General features: G+C 28.3%; 1 protein-coding gene across 1 annotated transcript in view; it reads right to left on the bottom strand.

Moving 5' to 3' along the window:
• Egfr (epidermal growth factor receptor) overlaps positions 1 to 10,073 on the bottom strand; it is a 76,344-nt gene extending 66,271 nt beyond the window's left edge. The window contains exon 1 of the mRNA XM_065513604.1: positions 8,537 to 10,073. Within this exon, the coding sequence (XP_065369676.1) occupies positions 8,537 to 8,636 (100 nt within the window). The 5' untranslated portion in view covers positions 8,637 to 10,073. The remainder of the gene's footprint in view (positions 1 to 8,536) is intronic.
• Positions 10,074 to 18,686: the final 8,613 nt, after the last annotated feature.

Below are 18,686 nucleotides of genomic sequence, written 5' to 3'. Positions count from 1 at the left end.
TGAGTGGAAATTTTACATGTGTTTTGTTTTTGTTACAATAACAAAACACATGTTAAATTTCCACTCAAAGTACTCGTTTGGATTAGAAAAACAGTACATAATTTGTTCCAAAAATACTTCCAAAAGCATGGAGGCATGACTGACGGAGCTGACCGTTAGAAGAACTTTTACTGTATTTACAAGTACATTAGGATGACTACATTTCTATGGATCCTATTAAAATCAAGTAAGCTTAGACTTGATCAGAAAGTTCATTTCGTTGTTCGATGCAACATTAAACATTCTACAATAGGAACATTCCATGTAAATACTTGCTCATTTCATTTCTAAGATATCAAACATGTTTTAAATATTCGGTATTACGACATTCGATTGTAAACTAATTTAAAAACGATGCTTTAAAAATACTGAGAGTACATATTTGCGTATTTGCAAAAATAATGAGTTCATATTTGTTTATTTTTTCAGAATACGAAATTATTAAAATGCAAAAAGATTAACAAAGTTTTCATCTGGTAACCTTGCTCACAATCACTTCGTTTGTGTTTAAATGATGTTCGTTTTTAAGATCGTTTGGTCAATTGAACCAATATGTGCTACAAGTGTGTATGTAGTATGTATATAACGGGAGCCATCAACACACTATTGGCTGACTGGCTGGTTATTGCAAACGATCATTTAAGAGCAACAGCATGAAGAACAACACTATCTTCGCCATAGAACTGTGATGGGCGAATGTGAGTATGCATGGAGCTAAAATGCTCCCATCAAATGATGCCAATGAAGGAATCTTTAACAAATATATAGTACACATGCATACATATGCATTTGATTATCATCTTAATCGTCATTATTATCTTCAACACCGCCATGATCATGTTCATCATAGTGATCGATCCACAGCTGCAATGTGTCTTGTCTTGGAAAATACAAGGAATAAATATGGGGCGCAGTATCGTCTCACAAATATTTAGAAGAAACAACCATACAACAACACAAAACGAAAACTGAAGGCAACCAACAAAAAGTACAAAACAAAAAATATGGTTTATTTGTGCAGAATTTATAGTTATTTGATTGTAAACCAATCATGTTGTTGATGAATAAATATTTATTATTTGAAACAAATGGTTCCAAATGGGGAGGAAGATTGAAATAACAAATTTTAAATCTTTCAAAAGTAAAACTAACAAACGATTTTTTAAATATCCATCGTATCCATACGTATCTTTTTTGATAATTATTTATGTATGTTGTATGCATATGTATGTATGTATTTTTTTATATTGTTTATGATTAAGGTCTTAAGACACCAAATGTTTGCATTTGCTCTCTTGCTATGTATCTAACAAAACAATAACAGCAATAGTATAAATATGTGTGTAATATTAAAAACTTTAGATTGTTTTAGGTTTTTATGGGCAGGCCGGTCTGTCTGTCTGTTTGTCTCCTCTCCTTAATGAAATTATGATGCAAATGCACTTAAAAAAGTAACCGGAAACAATTCACTCAAGTGTTTTCCGATAATTAACGGTACGTATGAAAATATAAATCAAAAATACACACATGTATGTACTCGTCGTATCTACATATTTATTTTATGAAACAAACTGTTCAAGTACTAAGTATCTGTTCTGCATACATTCATATGAGACTTTCGAGCAAAAAAAGGATTTCTTTTCTGTGAACAGCAAAATAAAAGAGAATTTTGTTTTAATTTAACATGTGGGCTAGGTTCTCTTCCTAAGGACTTGAAGTATGTTGTGTTGTTCTTTTATGTTTCATTGTACAAGTCTCACGTTTTAACATGAAAAATTATGAAATTTGATATTTTCCTACTCAAATAATTCGACTACAAGTGGTATGTACAAGTTTTGAAGAAAGCAGCTGGTCTTTAATAAACACCGTTCAAAACAGGACAAACACTTAATAAAGTCCTTTGCTTTTTTTAAGATTTTTGTTGTTGTCTTTATACAAAGTATCCACTTACATGCATACTTTTATGCGAAACATACGAAAGTTTAATAAAAAATTAAAAATATACAAATATGTTTGGATGTACATACATATTTACTTAATGCAGTACATATGTATGTACTTATATTGTATCGTACCTGATTTTAGAATAAGAACAGCAACAACAACAATTGTTTTGTAATAGTCAAGTGTTTGTATTTTTTTTTTTTTTTTAATTATACCTTTTCATATTTTTGTCTAAAGTTAAGGAAGTATGTTTGTTTTAAGTAAAAAATTATTGAATTAAATAGAATTAAAACAGTGGTAATTTTTTGTAAGTAAGTATTTCCTGAATTAATAAAAAAAACATATTGCTCATTTGCGACAAGAGGATCAAAATACAAAATTTGAGTTTTTGGAACGGAGTACGTTGAAACTGTCAGATTGTTTTTTTTTTTTGTATTTTCGAAATTAGACAGATTTGTCGCCTTAAACTTCTAAATGCATACATATTTTAATGGTAAAAATTTAGTTTAAAATCAAAGGCTATTTTACATAATTACATCAGGTAAAAATACTTTAAAGTTTAAACATACATATAAAGTCATTTAACTCGAAACTATGTTTATTGGAGGACATGTTTTTGAAGCCAGAGACAAAATTCACATTTTTCACAACAGAGCTAATTTTGCATTTAACAGTAAAAAAGCTTAAATTCGGTTGGAATTTAAAATCGAAAAAATTGGCCCACAAATGGCTGAGATATAAGGACAATCTCGATTTTCTCCTATTTTTGATTTACATATATCTGAATTACTAAGTCATTAATATAGACAATATGGATATCTAATGATAGATATTTCAAAGACCTTAGCAATGACGTATATAAGGCCAGTAATGGGTAGGGTTTTTATCCCGGGAATTCCCGGTACAAATTTCCCGGGAATTTTGCCAATTTTCACTACCCGATTTCCGGGATTTTTAGTCGGGAATCCCGGGAATTAAAAACTGACAAAAATACATAGAAAACAAGTTAGAACTCTGTTTTTTTTACTAAAAAACAGTGAAAAGTTTTTTTTACAATTTTTTGCTTATATCTTGGCAATAATAGATCGTATGAAAATTTAAAAAGAGAATTCACTATTTATAGAATTTATTTCTTATTGAATCAATCTAATTTCTTTAAATTTCTTCTTCAAATCCAGAACAAAATTGCTTCAAAAATTTATTAAATTATTAAATATTTCTTCAATTAATCTAGTACAAAAAGGTTTAAGACAATTTTTTCAATTAATTTTGTAAATGATTTGATTTAACAAAAATTTAATCATTCAAAGTTTGAATAAATTCTGTTATCATATTATTTCGGGATTAGCCGGGTACCCGGGAATGTAGAAAACAATTTCCCGATTCCCGGGAATCAAAAAAGGTCGTGAAATTAAAAACCCTAGTAATGGGTCAAAATTGGGGAAAATATTTTTTTCCCAAATTTTTTTTTCACCAAAAAAACACAGACGAATATATCTATCTCTCTTACTAGTTTTTGACTTAATTTCGTAATAAAAAAAATTTCCAGCAAAGAACAGATTTTTAAATAATTCCCGGGAATGTAAGAAATTTCGTTTCAACTTGAATTATTTTTGGGTCCTTCCTAATGCACTTACACACATACTAGCTATATACATACATATGTATGTATGTATGTATGTAGTATATGGTTTTATATAAGTCTGTATTTACTTGCTGAAATGGTTTCCTTTATTTTTATTAAAACATACAGTATTATTTTGTTTAAATCAAAATATCCTCCCTCTACTATAAAAGAATATGAAATCACTTTTTTGCTTCTTTTCTTTTAACATCTGTTCCTGTTCTTCAGTTCCTTTATATTTTTTCCTTCATAACAAAGCAACAACAACAAAACTAACTACTAAAAATGTACAAGATAACAAAACAAAATTTAAAAAAAAAAATAATAAAAATGCAGAAATAATACAACATGTTTTTCCTTTATTTTATTTTTTCATTATAAACGAACAGGTTTTGTTCGTAAATTCCCATGGTGTCGCTGAAAAGCAAAGTGTATTGTACGAATGAGCGAGTGAGTGTGTGTGTAAAGTAAACTAACTACCTGAGCAAGCGAACTGTGCTATTGGAATCAGACAGTATCATTACCACTGACTGCCTTTTCCACCACCACTACCAAAACATACCATCCTCATCATCTAAATCAACATTAGTTGGCAATATTTCACTACTCACTGCCGAAAATCAAACAAAACTTTTTTGTTTTTGTGTATTACTTTTTTTGCATACCTGTATTTTACCTGACGTTTTATAACAAGGAAACTCTTCTTTCGGTTTTGTTTGAGAATTTATCAAGCATAGTTATTGTTTATTTCATTTGTGTCTGAGAATTGAATGAATATGAATGAATGAATGGATGGATGGATGGGATGCCTTTGCATAACCAAAGAAATTGTGCATTTAACTGCTGTCTCGCCTGATTTTGTAGATTTGGGTAGTTTAAGATTTCCTTTAAATCAGTCTTGCATAAATCTTGTCGACTGGCTTTGTCAGTTTTTGTGTTTGTTTGTTTGCCTGTTCTATGTGAGCGTTTTTCTTGGTTCATTCACTCGTGTGTCCCTTCGTGTACGTTCAGTCATATCCTTATGTATGTTTTTGTTTGTAATACCCCATCCATTCATGATCTACTAACTATGTGAGAGATTTAAGAATTTTAAATTCTTTTGTCGATGCTGTACTCAAGAAATCCTTGATACAAATTAGTTTCGGTTGAAATTTATGCAACATTGAACTGAGCGGGCATATAATCTCAGATTAAATTTTTTAATAACAGATGATCTAGTTGATTTTGAAGGGCGTGTATTAGCACAATTTAAACCTAAATCATAGAGTTTGTACAGATGAAATGTCAAAGAATACTCTCTCGAATGTATGGCCCTTTTAATAAATAAATATTTAAAAAAAATAAATAAATAAATTAATTAATTAATAGTTTAGTTACAAGAAGCCAAGTTCCATACTAAATATGTATGAATGTATGTAGTATTAATGAACGCTTGGACATATCCAATCAACTTGCCACAATTGGCAATAACAGTATAAGAAACCGGTTATTTGTTGGTGTACTTACTGGTACTACGTGTAGCAAAGACAGCAACAACGTACATACATACATATATCACCGTTGTTGTATCAACATTGCAAATGAAGTTTATATTATTGGTTTCATCCCGTATTGTTTAAATGAAACTACATACTACAATGTTTGTCTGTAAGTTGTACACTTTTCTCATACATTATTTACACATACTCACTTCACTCACTCACTCACTTACTTATTTAACGTTTTTTTTATTTTTGTTTCTTAGCCATCCCATCCATCCAACAGATATACACACAGTCAGACAAACTCACAGTATCACTATCAAGTGCAGGTGAAGTTTCAAAGTTTCATTTACTATGTCTGATCCATATTAGGATGGCATCATTTGTTGAGTTGTCAATGATCCCAACTTAAATAAAAATTGTTTCTTTTTAAAATCCTTAGTTTTGAAATTAAAGCTTATTTTCCAATACACCTTTTTGATTAGAAAGACTTATCAAACGATCTTTTTATTCCAGCTATAACAAGGACAACTAAATATGAAGATGGGGGTCGACTAAAAAAAATAGATCATCCATACCCACTTTTTGTATATTTTCATATGTACTCTCTTGGAAAAAAAATTTGTAAGCAACATTTCTTAATTTGTTGTCAATTCTCATTGCATTTTTAATTTTTTCTGATTTTCCACAAATATTTTAACAATTTTATATCGTATTCGAGATATTTCGTCTTTTAGATTCTCATTGAATACCCGGTAAGTTTAAGCAGTTTTGTGTCCTTATAATGGAATTAATATTTAATTTAAAATGTTACAAAATTGTAATAGTTTTCAAAGTTTCGCTTTCTTTTGTGTATAATAGTTCAAGGATGTTTAATGAATTATTTAAGAAAGTTAAAAATTAAAATTTTTGTATTTAATCGCTGCAGTTTCTAGAGTGAAAATGCTTATTTTTAACCATTTGTAAGCTATACAATTCAGCTAACAATATTTTAAATTATATGTACATAGTTGCAACATACATATTTGTACATATTTCTTGAAATATTTGAAAAAGAGATCGACATTTGAACATTTTTTCGATTTTTTTTAAAAAATTATTTATATGTACATATGTATGTATGTATGTATATTGTGTGGGGCCTCCCTAATTCGCATTACACACATTTTTTGTATGAATGTAGTACATAAAAACGATCATGTTGATGACGATCGCATTGGCAACTCAAACAAAATAGAAAATGCAGATGTTTATGTTGCAAAAACAAACAAAAAATGAAAATTATATTTAAAATTTAATAAAAAAAAAACATTATTTTCAATAATATATTTGAAGGTCTTGCTGCAGTAACTCGTTAATTTTTATTACTATATGTCTTGGTCCAAAAATAGTTTCATTAATTTCTAATATACATATTTATTTTATATATACACTCGTACATAAAAATATAAAGCATTCTTTTTTAAAATTCATATAAGTACCCAACAAAAACTTGGTAATGACTTGCAATTACTAAACCACTTATTTAGAAGTAGTTTGGTAATGGTTGACATATAATCTGATATATAGTACTTTTTTACCAAATTCATAATTAATTCATTATAAAATTCATTCAAACTTTGAATAAATAATTACAATCCATCAAATTGATTTAAAATATTTTTTCTTCATGATATTTATTTTTATACCCTTCGCCTTCTTGAGAAGGGTATACATACATATATAAGTTTGTCATTCCGTTTGTAATTTCTACATTTTTCATTTCCGACCCTATAAAGTATATATATTCTGGATCCTTATAGATAGCGGAGTTGATTAAGCCATGTCCGTCTGTCTGTTGAAATCAATTTTCTGAAGACCCCAGATATCTTCGGGATCCAAATCTTCAATAATTCCATCAGACATGCTTTCGAGAAGTTTGCTATTTAAAATCAGCAAAATCGGTCCACAAATTGCTGAGATATGAGGAAAAAACCAGGACAACCTCGATTTTTGACCTATTTTTTACCTATGTCTGGATTACTAATTCATTAATATAGACAATATGAATATCTAATTTAGATATGTATTTCAAAGAACTTTGCAATGGCGTATATAAAACAATAATAAGTTGGACCTACAATGGGTCAAAATCGGAAAAAATATTTTTTAACACGATTTTTTTTTCCACCAAAATTTTTTTTCCCTAAATATTAAAAAAAAATTGAAAAAAAACAAAAAAAAAAATATTTTTAAAATTTAAAAAAAAATTAAAAAATCAATTCGAAAATTTTTTTCCAAAAAAATTGCAAAAAATAAAAAATTTTGTTTACCTAAAAATATTTAAAATTTTTATTTTGAAGTAAATTTGGTGAAGGGTATATAAGATTCGGCACAGTCGAATATAGCTCTCTTACTTGTTTAAAGAAAATTTGTAATATATTATTAATTATTTAAGACCCATTTGTAAGCGAATGTGACTCCAATGACATCGCTGTGTTAAAATACTGAGTTAAAATGATAATATACACACATCCTCAAAAGTGAGTAAACACCAGCGAATTCTTAAATTCTTTTAAGATTATGAAAATCATTATAGTCCGACTTAAATCTTTTTTTTTACAACCGCATCTATTATTCAAACCAATCTCCAACAAACCGAAACTTTAGAATTTTAATCGATGGATAAATTTTAGGATCTTCATTATCTTAAAAAAAAATCAAATAATTTTTGGTGTATACACACTTTTGAGGTGTTAAATTAATCGAAAAAGGTTGGGGGTCCGAAAAACAATAAAAATAAACTTTAGTCTACTTTATGACTAACAAAAATTGTTTATTATATAGAAAAACAATTATGCTTATCGCTGTATTTGTACTTTTATTTTATTTAACTTTTTTATTATTATTGTTATTAATATTGTTTAGTTGGTTTTGGCTTTGTTTTGTTATTTCAGCTTTTTGCATGGTTTGAAATTACGTATGATAAGCAAAAATAATTTGATACAAACAGAGTATAATGACGTTAATTTATAAAGAAATTTGACAACAACAATATACAAAATTTCAAGAAAATTATAAATGTACAAAAGTTAAGAAACAATGACAACCAAAATAACAACTAAAAATAAATTTGTGTTTAAGTTCACAACTTGTTATAAAACTCAGACGACGAAACAACAAAAAATTCATTTTAATTCTAAGAACCAAATAAAAACACTAAAACACGTTAAATGAAAAACTTGACAAAAAAGTTTTTGTTTAACAAACTATTTAATGTCATTTAAAGTTAAGAGTTTTTTTTTACAGGCCAGAAATTTTCAAACTATTACATTTTGAAAACTTGAAAGTTTTAGGAAAACCGGGGACCAATCTAAAAATGTTTAAAGATTTTTTAGTACCTGTACATTAAGAAAATCTAAATAAGAAATTATTTGAATAAAAATAGACCAAAGAACAAATAACATACCTTTGGTATCGCCAAGATCCGCGTAACCAGGAGTGCCGGCCGTTGAAAAATCCAATAGAATGAGAACGAATCCCACAATAAATTGCAATTTAATGGACATTTTTTTAAATTAATTTTATTTTACAAGACACAAAAAAAATCACAAAACACTGATTTAAAAAATTATTTATTAGTAACGTTTTGGTTCTTTTTTTTCAAAAATTTTACTAAAAACCGTTTTGTTTTTGTAGTATTTTTTTTGGTTAGTACCTTCTACATACAGGTAGGTATAAGTACAACTATTATTTTTTTTATTTATTGTTGTTTTTGTGTTAATAATTATTTATTTGCTGTTGTTGTCGTTTGAATTTCTTGATGCCGATCAGTGAAGCGTAACAAACAGTCTCAAATATTGTTGAACGCTGGCTGAATGGATGTTTTTTTTGTAAATTCACTTTTTTTACTTGTAGAAACAACAAATCAATGTAGCGTAACTGCATGTACATAAGTGTGTGTGTGTGTAAGATCGATCGTGTGATTGTTTGATTGTTGCATTAATCGATTGATGTGATTGTAAATGAAACGAAAACGCGAAAAATCACATTTAGTTAAACATTGTAGATGTCGCACAATAATGACAACGACGACAACTGTGACGATAACAGACAGTGCAACAACTGTGGCAAAATACAGACAGCAATAATGTTAATAATTCATTTAAGATCAACATATTTGTTGTAATATAGATCCTGTCGTCCTTGATGAATAGTATATAATTTATCCTTCTATGCTAACTCGATGTTTCATTGAAAATACATGTAGATACATAGGTAGTATGTAGTTTTTGTTATTTGCACCTGTTGATTTAATTACACATTTTAACTTTGTTGTTGTTTTTTAATCGTATTCTGATTTCATTCCACTCCTTTGTGAGTGTTGTTTGTTTTAATTCTCTTTTTTGCAACACTTCTTTTTAAACACTTTCAACATTTTTTTTTAACAAATAAATTGTAATTCATTTATTTTCTGATTACATATTTGTTAATAAAAATAAATCTACACATTTTTTTCACCATGTATTTGAAAAATTTCATCTACGATCATTTTACAGAATTTAATAATTTTTTTTTAGTTGTTTTGCATTCTCATTGACAGTAAAAATAACAACAAAAGAGGTTAACAAAAAAAAACTAAACGAATGAATTTATACACCGAAAATGAATATTAAAAAAGAGCACACAGAGCACTGAGAAAGAAACCTTTATTTCTATTGTCTTTACGAGAGTAGTAAAAAATATATGAAGGTTTCAATCGATCGTTTTCGAATTTTATTTAGTGATAAATGATATGTACTTGTCAAATCACCTTAAACATTGCTTTGAGTAATTATTTTTTACAAAACTCTTTAATTTATTGTTTTCTTTCAATAAAACAATAAAAGTATCTGTTAATCGAAATTGTAAATAATTTTTATTTAATCGAACAAAAATTAAAAAAAATAAAATAAACTACAACAAAACGCCGTGCAGAAAATGTCGACACGTCCGCTTGCTTTAAAACTTCGTTAACGAATGATTGTTGTTAAGTGGTTGAGTGAGTGAATCGAAAAAATCTGCACTGTTAACAAAAACGAAATGGAATTGAAACACTGCCTATGAATTTTTAACAGTGAGAATTGAGAACACATATTGAGAATTGAGTAAGAGTGAAAGATCTGTAAATAAATATGTGTGTGTCCATAAAAACTTTTAATATGGTAATATACGAGTAATATGGTTTAGAAATTTGCTATGGTATTTTTCGAGTTTGAATTTTGTTTCGAACTAAATATTATGTTGATCTTATGATTTTTCGAAACAATTTTTGTTTGCCTAAACAAGTCATTGGTTTGTGTCCATGCCTTTTATTTTCATCGAATAATTATCATTTTTGTATTATTCGTGTAATCGATTAATTTAAAAAAATGTAATCGTGTAATCGATTAATTTAAAAAATATTTATCACTTGTTAAATATTTAAAAAAAATTGACGTTAATCCAATAAACCAGAGAACGATATGAGCCATAAAGTACCCATTCGGCTCACTCAGTTGCTTTATTTTCAAGGAAATATTTATATATTTTTTTTTATTAATTTATATATTTCGTTTAATATTTTGAATAAATTATTGGTTAAATTATGATAAACATAGTTAAGGCTTAATCAAAGATACAATTTAGATCTTTTGTATGAAGGCAAACTTAATAATAACGAAAACGGTTAAAAAGTTTGGTAATGGTAGCTTAGCGGAAACGGTAGTTGAGCTGAAAGGGTACTTCCGATACACTTTGGTTACAATCCCAAATCAAGCTGGACAAAATTATAAAATTTAACAAAATTTATTTTTACTAGCTAACAATTTGCTCTCATACAAAGTAGAACTGTTATTGAATTTTTCGTTTAGTTTTCACTATTGTCCTTTAAAGTTGGCTCTCAAATATAAAATATTTTAAAACATTTACTAATATTATATAGCTTGCAAAAAATAAAGACAGCTTTGGTCTAATGATTATATACATATGTATACTGATACAACCTCGATTTTTGATCTATGTATATCTGGATTACTAATTCATTAATATAGATTACTAATTCCATATATAGATATGGATATCAAATGATCGATATTTCATAGGCCGGGAAAAATGTTTTTTAACCTGAATTTTTTTTCCCAAAGTCTGGTTATGTGTTAACTAATAGTTATACTGACAGTTTTCATACAAAAATAATTTTAACCAACAGTACAACTATTAGTTAACACGTAACCAGAATTCGTGTTAATGGGGATAAGAGTTTCAAAATTATAGAAACAAAAAATAAAACAAATTCATATTCACATATGGGCAATTCCACGAGAATGACTACCACTGACTACCGACTGAAAACCCAAAAACACTTGAAACTTTTTTTCAAGACGATTTGAATAAGAGAAAACACTAAAATATTACTATGTGTAAGTATTTAGAGCTTATTACATACAACATTTTATTGGCAAAAATAATAGTTTAAACTGACTATATTTAATTTTTTAATTTAATTGGCGTGTTTTAGGCTAAAATTGTGGTAAAACTAAGCTCCCAATTAGCATATAGTCTGAAATGAATTTGACTCTGATTGTTTATTTGCTATTATAAAATTGTTTATTGAAACCGATTGTATATTTTCTATTAATTTTTATAGTTTTTGTATACATATATTTACAGAATATATATTGTTTTATTATAAGAGAAAAATCTGTTACCGTACGATATTAAATTTTATTTATTATAAAATCATCCAAAGATTGTTTTTATTTAAATATGACGGATTGTAAAGGAAAAATATTTCGTTTAGTGTAAGAAATTAAAAGAAAACATGACGCCTCTCACGATTCGAAAATTTTCGCATTTTTCCGAGTTTTACCCGGAATTTTTTAATTTTTTTTCTTTACAAACCATCTACTGAAAATTTCGAATCGAATAAAAAAAAATCAGCCAAATCGCTCCAGCCGTTCTCACGTGATGACATTACATACATGGACCATTTCATTTTTATATATATAGATGATGTAGTACCCTCTGAATGGAACACAAAGACGAAATTATTTTTCAGATACTCTTATTTTTGCAAAATCTATTCCACTGTATAGGCGTACAAATGTGGCGTGCGATGATATGGTATTGCCCATACTATGTATATTTTAATTTTGTATATTTATTTTAAGTTTGTTTGGTACCGTTTGGCACACACTCTAAGTCCATATATTTGTAAGCAAACATTCACCATTTGCCTCAAATGACACCATCGTGTTAAAATAATGAGTTAAAATGTCAATTTATAAGTAGTGAAGAGTAGTAATTTTTACTCATTACTTTGTAATGTAAGTTTTTGCTAAGTTTAGTGTATTGATGTTTGAACTTATATTATTTTTAATTTTTAACCAGATCTTATTTCTGAAAGCACAATATTTGACATACATACATACATCAAATAAACTCTAACTTATTAATATGTATTAAAAATATTTCTAAATACTGATTAATCTACATATAAGAAAAATATAGTTAAAATTTCCAACTAAAAAAGTCCCTGCGATTTGACAGTTTCTTATCAAAAGTTCATTTCAATACTTTTGCATACCAATATGCACATTCGTGTTGTAATATTCCAAACAAATGTACATACATAACTACATATATAAATTAATAATTATAATAAAACAAAGTCTTAAAAGTAAGTCCCCAACCTTTTCATTGAAAAAATATAAAAATCCCATTTAAATATAGCCAAGTTTGAGTAAAGATAGAAGACCGCTGTGTCGCATAAATATCGAAAGAAATTCAAGCAAAATCATCAGTACCTTCGAGACAAGGCTTAATATCAGAACAAACTGAAATAAATAAATCAACCAACCGCAAAACTAAAACAAAATAATAACAACAATATGAAATTCTTCATGGTATTCGCTGTTACATTCTGCTTGGCTGTTTGCTTTGCCTCCCAATCCTTGGCAATGCCTGCTGATGATGATCATGATGTTCACTTTGTTGACGGCGTCCAGGCTCTAAAAGCAATTGAACCCGAATTACATGGTCGCTACAAAAGAGCCACATGTGATTTATTGAGTGGAACCGGTGCTAATCACTCGGCTTGTGCTGCCCACTGCTTATTGAGAGGAAATCGTGGCGGTTATTGCAATGGAAAAGCCGTTTGTGTATGCCGTAATTAAATCAGACTTACATTAATAATTTTGTAAATGTAATTAAATAAATATTTTCCGAATAGTTTAAAACTAAACTATGTAACTTGTATTCCTTTTTGTATATGTATACATTTAGGCCGGGTCGATTTGTGTGGAGGATCAAAAAGTAAAAAATCGTATAGCAGAAACGCAATCTACGAAAAATTCTAAGAAATTTCCTCAAGAAACCATAGGTCTAAAATCAAATCCTATCTTGCGCATTCAAATAAGATTCAACACAAATAAGTTTCATATCAAAAAAACTGTATAATCATATACCCGGTGTAGGGTATCATAAGGTCGGGCTTGTCCGACTATACCATTTTACTTGTTTATTAAAAAGTCTTCTTTGTTGCTTTTCACAACGGATTTTGTTATATTTTTTTCGAATGAAATATTAAAATAAAATATAAAAAACCAAATAATTCAAATTTAAAATATTTTTTAACACTTAAGTAGTTAAGATAGAAGGATGAAATTTTGGCATGTGGTATTCAATATTTGGATCTTTAACTCACTATTTAAAAAAAAAAAATTATTGGAAATCTAAAAGGATATTCAAGGATAAACATTTTAAAGGATATTTTTGACATATTTTGATTCCTACAGGATAAAATAAAAATAATACGAAACGTTTTACAACTCTTCTTGATCATTTGACACCAAATATGACATAGTAGGATGATCAGAATTATTTTAAAATATTTTTTTAAAAATGTACTCCTCTGAAAATTTGAAGTTCTTTTAAAAGGAAACAGGATCACTAAATGAAAACGCACTTTTTCTTCATTTAATTTATTGTTTGAGACGTATATCATCCGGTTCGCGTCTAATATTGTGTGTCGTACGGTGTAATATAATAACCTTCGAATTAAGAATATGGGGGAATTCATGTCAAGCGAACAATCTTTTAAAAACGATGTCTTCGGATTGAAATTTGCACCAAGGTTAGTCCTATTGGATAGTAATTCAGATTTTTGATAAGAATAATAGGTAATAAGTTACCTGTTTGGTGTTCTTGACCGATATTGTTGAAAAATTGTGTCTGAATTATGCATCCCAATCCCCCATATTACCAATTCAAAATAATTGTCATATCCCCCGACATTTAAGCTTCAAATTAAGTTATAAATATATGAGCAAACGTTATTTAACATTGCGAAACAGTCCGTTTCCAATACACGTTTATGTTTTTTTAAAACTGACGCTGTGACTGACTACGCGCAATTGTAATTAGGGTTTAAGTGTGCGAATCTAGATAACATCACTGATGATACTTAATGATGTGCTATTGCATGGTGTTCACATTGTAAATCCTTATTTAATACAAACCAACAACTATTCCAACTGCTGACCAAGCTGAATATTCATTTTGACAAGTAAAATAAAACTACAACAAAAATTAAATTTTATATACCCATTTATTTAGATCATTTGTTAGTCAGTTAGTGATTTAATTGCGGCAAACACAAACAGATTTAGTATTGCAATAACCACCACGGTATCCAATCAACAAACAATGAGCTGCACAGGCCGTACCACTGAATCCAGTTGCGCTCAACAAATCACATGTAGCTCTCTTGTAACGACCATGTAACTCGGGTTCAATTTTGGTTAGTGCCTCTACACCATCAACAAATTGACCATCTTCAGAAGATCCTGCTGGCAATGCCGAGGCTTGGGAAGCAAAACAGGCAACTAAGCCAAAAACAACTGCGAATACAATGAGGAATTTCATTTCGTAGTAATCAATTAATTTAATTCAACCTGATTGCAATTTATGCACTGATATTACTTGTCCCACACATTCATTATTTATAGTTGCATTGAATTCAGAATGTTATCTAACATCTGGAGTCGAGACAATTGGCAAATAATGAGATGACGAAATTATACATTGTGTAAACTTGCACTTAGGAAATCTACAGAAGTGCAAAATACTTAAGTGTAACTAACTTATTCCCTACATTAAAACTTTAAACTTTTTTTTTGTCTAAACACTTTAATTGTAGATTTTTTTAATCAGGAGAACCTACACGTCTCGATTTATATTTATATCGTCTGATTAAAAAATGGCACTTAATGGCTTCTAAGTAGTAAGGCGTAAGTAAGGGGCAGAATAGTTGTGTTAGAATACACAATAGCTTATTAAACTTTTCATGAAAACATTTAACAATCACACTAAGGGCCATTATTACATGTTGCCGTTATAGTAAAAGTTAACTTTAACCCTTTGTCGACCGACGGTACTTATAAGTACCATAACAATAATAAGCTTACAAAATGAAAACAAAACATATTTTGATCCGTTTTGCCCAAAAGTACTTTGAAGTACACTATCATCTTTGGAGTAATATAATTTCTTTTGTCTATTGGCAAACTCGCTTATTCAAAATAACGGTGAATTATTTCATGTTCTCATTGTGATGCTTATTTACATATTGTAATGACAAAAAATACTGTTCCGTAAAATACCATTGTAATAGAAAATGTTATAAAAGTTACAATACTAATCAATATACAAGGTGGCGCAAAAGTAATCCTCCTATCAGAAAATGCTATAAATTTTGCGATTGGCCCCTAATGTCAGTTCTGTTTTGACATTTGTGTAGTAAACACATGCGAACATGCTCCAGAACGCGGAATATTGCTGACTATTTATTTGGCCAATAATCGGTCGGTGTGCTGTTTTCGCTGGAGGAGTCATCGGCCTTTTTTCTTCGAAGACATTCTCGACTTGATGTAAAAAAAATTAAAAGACCAAATAAAAATAATCCACAAGAAGAATCAAAGTTTTTTTTTTAATTACAGCCAAAAAACATCGGAAGTTTACTTTGCGCCACCTTGTATTAATGAACTTTAAAAAAAATCGATGAGTTTGTTATCTTTTGGCTGATGCTGACCCAACGGTACCGGTACCAGGTCCCTTTCGGATCCTTGCAGGTCCCTTTCGGTTCCTTGCAGGTCCTCCACAAAGTTAAAATTTTGTAAATAACTTCCTTGTAATAATGGCCTTAAGAGTATTATTTATTTGTTCTTTCAAAATATAGTGCAGGAAAAAGATACTACTTACTTACTTACTAGTGTTTATAAACCGGATAATAGGTTAACCGAAAAACCGGTTTTTCTTCAAAATCTACGTTTTTTGCGAACCGGTTAATTTAACCGAGTGATATAAACCGGTTTATCCGGTTTATATCACTTAATTAAACGCTTGTTGGCCAAGTTATTAGCGAATTTAGATATTTTGAGTTTTTATATAAAAAATCGAATTTTGGTCAGAAATATGAGTGATCACAGATCGAGCTCCTTTTCTTGATTAAACGCTTATTGACCAGGTAATTATCGATTTAAGCTATTGTGAGTTTTTATATACATAAGTAATCGAATTTTGCCCTGAAATATGATTGATCACAGACCGATGTATTTTGCAGGTGTATTTAATTAGTATTAGTGAACGGGGACAATTTTTATTAATGTAAAAACTTTTGCGGACTATGTATTGCGACCATTAAAAAAAAATTGTTAAATCGGTCCAGGCGCCCTGCGTGGTCAATTCTTCTTTCAGTAAAAACTTAAATTGGATTACTATGATCACTTAAACAAAAAATTAGCCAAATCGATGTAGCTGTTTTCCGATTTTAGATAAATCGAAAAAAGTAGGCGTAAAAGTGGGTGTTGTAAATTTTTCATTCCGTAAAAACCTAAGTTGGGCTATGACCAACATTTAAAAAAAAATTGTCTAAATCGGTCCGGCCGTTCTCTACTGATGCAATTACCAACGAACGACATTTGATTTTTATGTATGTATATAGATTTGGTAAGATTTATAGTGACAAATATCACAGTTATGAAGAAGTGCGTTTGCATCTTATATGTCCTTTTTTGCGACTTGTAACATTTTCTCTTTCATATCAGAAAGTCGAGGTGATAATAAATTAAAAAAAAATGTGATTTACATTTTGCCTACTTACCAATAGTTTTGCTCTTCTTTTTTGTTTTTTTTTGTTAGCTAAAAATGATTCTTTAAGCCTTTTTCAAATTGTTTTTATTGATCAGAAACTATATAAATGTTAAATTTTTGCTTTGTCTTGGGCGGTTTGAATGCGCACACAATTTGCATTCTAGTGTTTTTTTTTAATTTTATTTAATTTTCTTTATTCTCATTGTTATTATGATTCAATATTTTTTTGTGGATATTACAAAAGCAAATACATAATTGTTGGTATTTTTGTTTTTTTCTTTTATGAATATCGCAGTTTTTATAAATGTTCATTGGTTTTGTAAGAAGGGATTTTGAAAAGTTTTAGGTTTCAATTCGTTTCATTATTTTATTTGCTTTAGTAATAATTTTACTTGAAATAACTTTATTTTTTTTTTAACATTAAGCTGGTGTAAAGTAACATTTTTTTTGTTTGTTTGTTTAAAAACAATTTTGATTTTAATTTCTAGTTTGTTTTTTCTTCATCAATTGAATCTATTTTGCTTTTTATTTATTTTTTTTTTATTTTTTGCTTTTTAAGAGTTTAAAAAATAAATCAAAATGACTTACAAAAAAATAAATCAATTGTATTAAATTCCTTAAGTTGTTTGTTTGGTTTTGTTGTATTATTTTAAATATCGTAACATTTTTTTTTGATATGCTATACAATGGTTCCATTTAAAGTTTTTCGTTTTTCTTCATTTTTGTTTTTTTATAATTTAATTACTTAATTTATTTTATTGTTTGTATTTAAGTATTTATTTATTTCATTAAAGAGGCACTGTCAAATAATTATTGCTTCAATTAAAAAAAACTAAAAAACTAACAAAGGAAATTATGTAATTTGTAATTAGGTGCCTTTTTGGGTTTTTCCTTTTTGAATTTAAGCAATTTTTCTTTTTCTTATTCGTAATGAAAGCTCGCTGTTTTTATTCTTTATTTTTAATTGTATTATTTTGTTTTGTTTATAATTAATAAAAAGAATGTGTTTTAAATTTGTGTGTATGCGCATGTGTGTTTCAATATGTGTTTTCAGGCACAAAGTGAACAAAATAAAATAAAATCACTGCATATTCGTAATTAATTTTGAAAAATGTAATGTTTAAGAAAGGAAATGTACTTGTACTTGTTCCAATATCATTTTATACACCTTTGTGTATTTAATTGTATTAAAATGAGATTTAATGTAAAAGAATTTATTGAAATGTGTAAATTTACAAAAAAATCAAAAGAAAATTCCGAGTCATTCTACAATACTCGTACATACGTAAATTATTAATGATTGATTTGCTTTTTTATGCATTTAACTTTGTAACTTTGTTCAAGTTTTGATAGCGGCATTATCTAACATCTAAATAATCTTTGTTTCGTTATCCTAAATTTGGGTTTCAAATTAAAATGGACATTTATAATTATCTAGTTTTTTGTTT

The sequence above is a fragment of the Calliphora vicina genome, chromosome 5 (assembly GCF_958450345.1).
Source record: "Calliphora vicina chromosome 5, idCalVici1.1, whole genome shotgun sequence".
NCBI lineage: Eukaryota > Metazoa > Arthropoda > Insecta > Diptera > Calliphoridae > Calliphora > Calliphora vicina.
The sequence above is the reverse complement of the archived record's forward strand: the minus strand, read 5'-3'. Positions and strand labels throughout refer to the sequence as shown.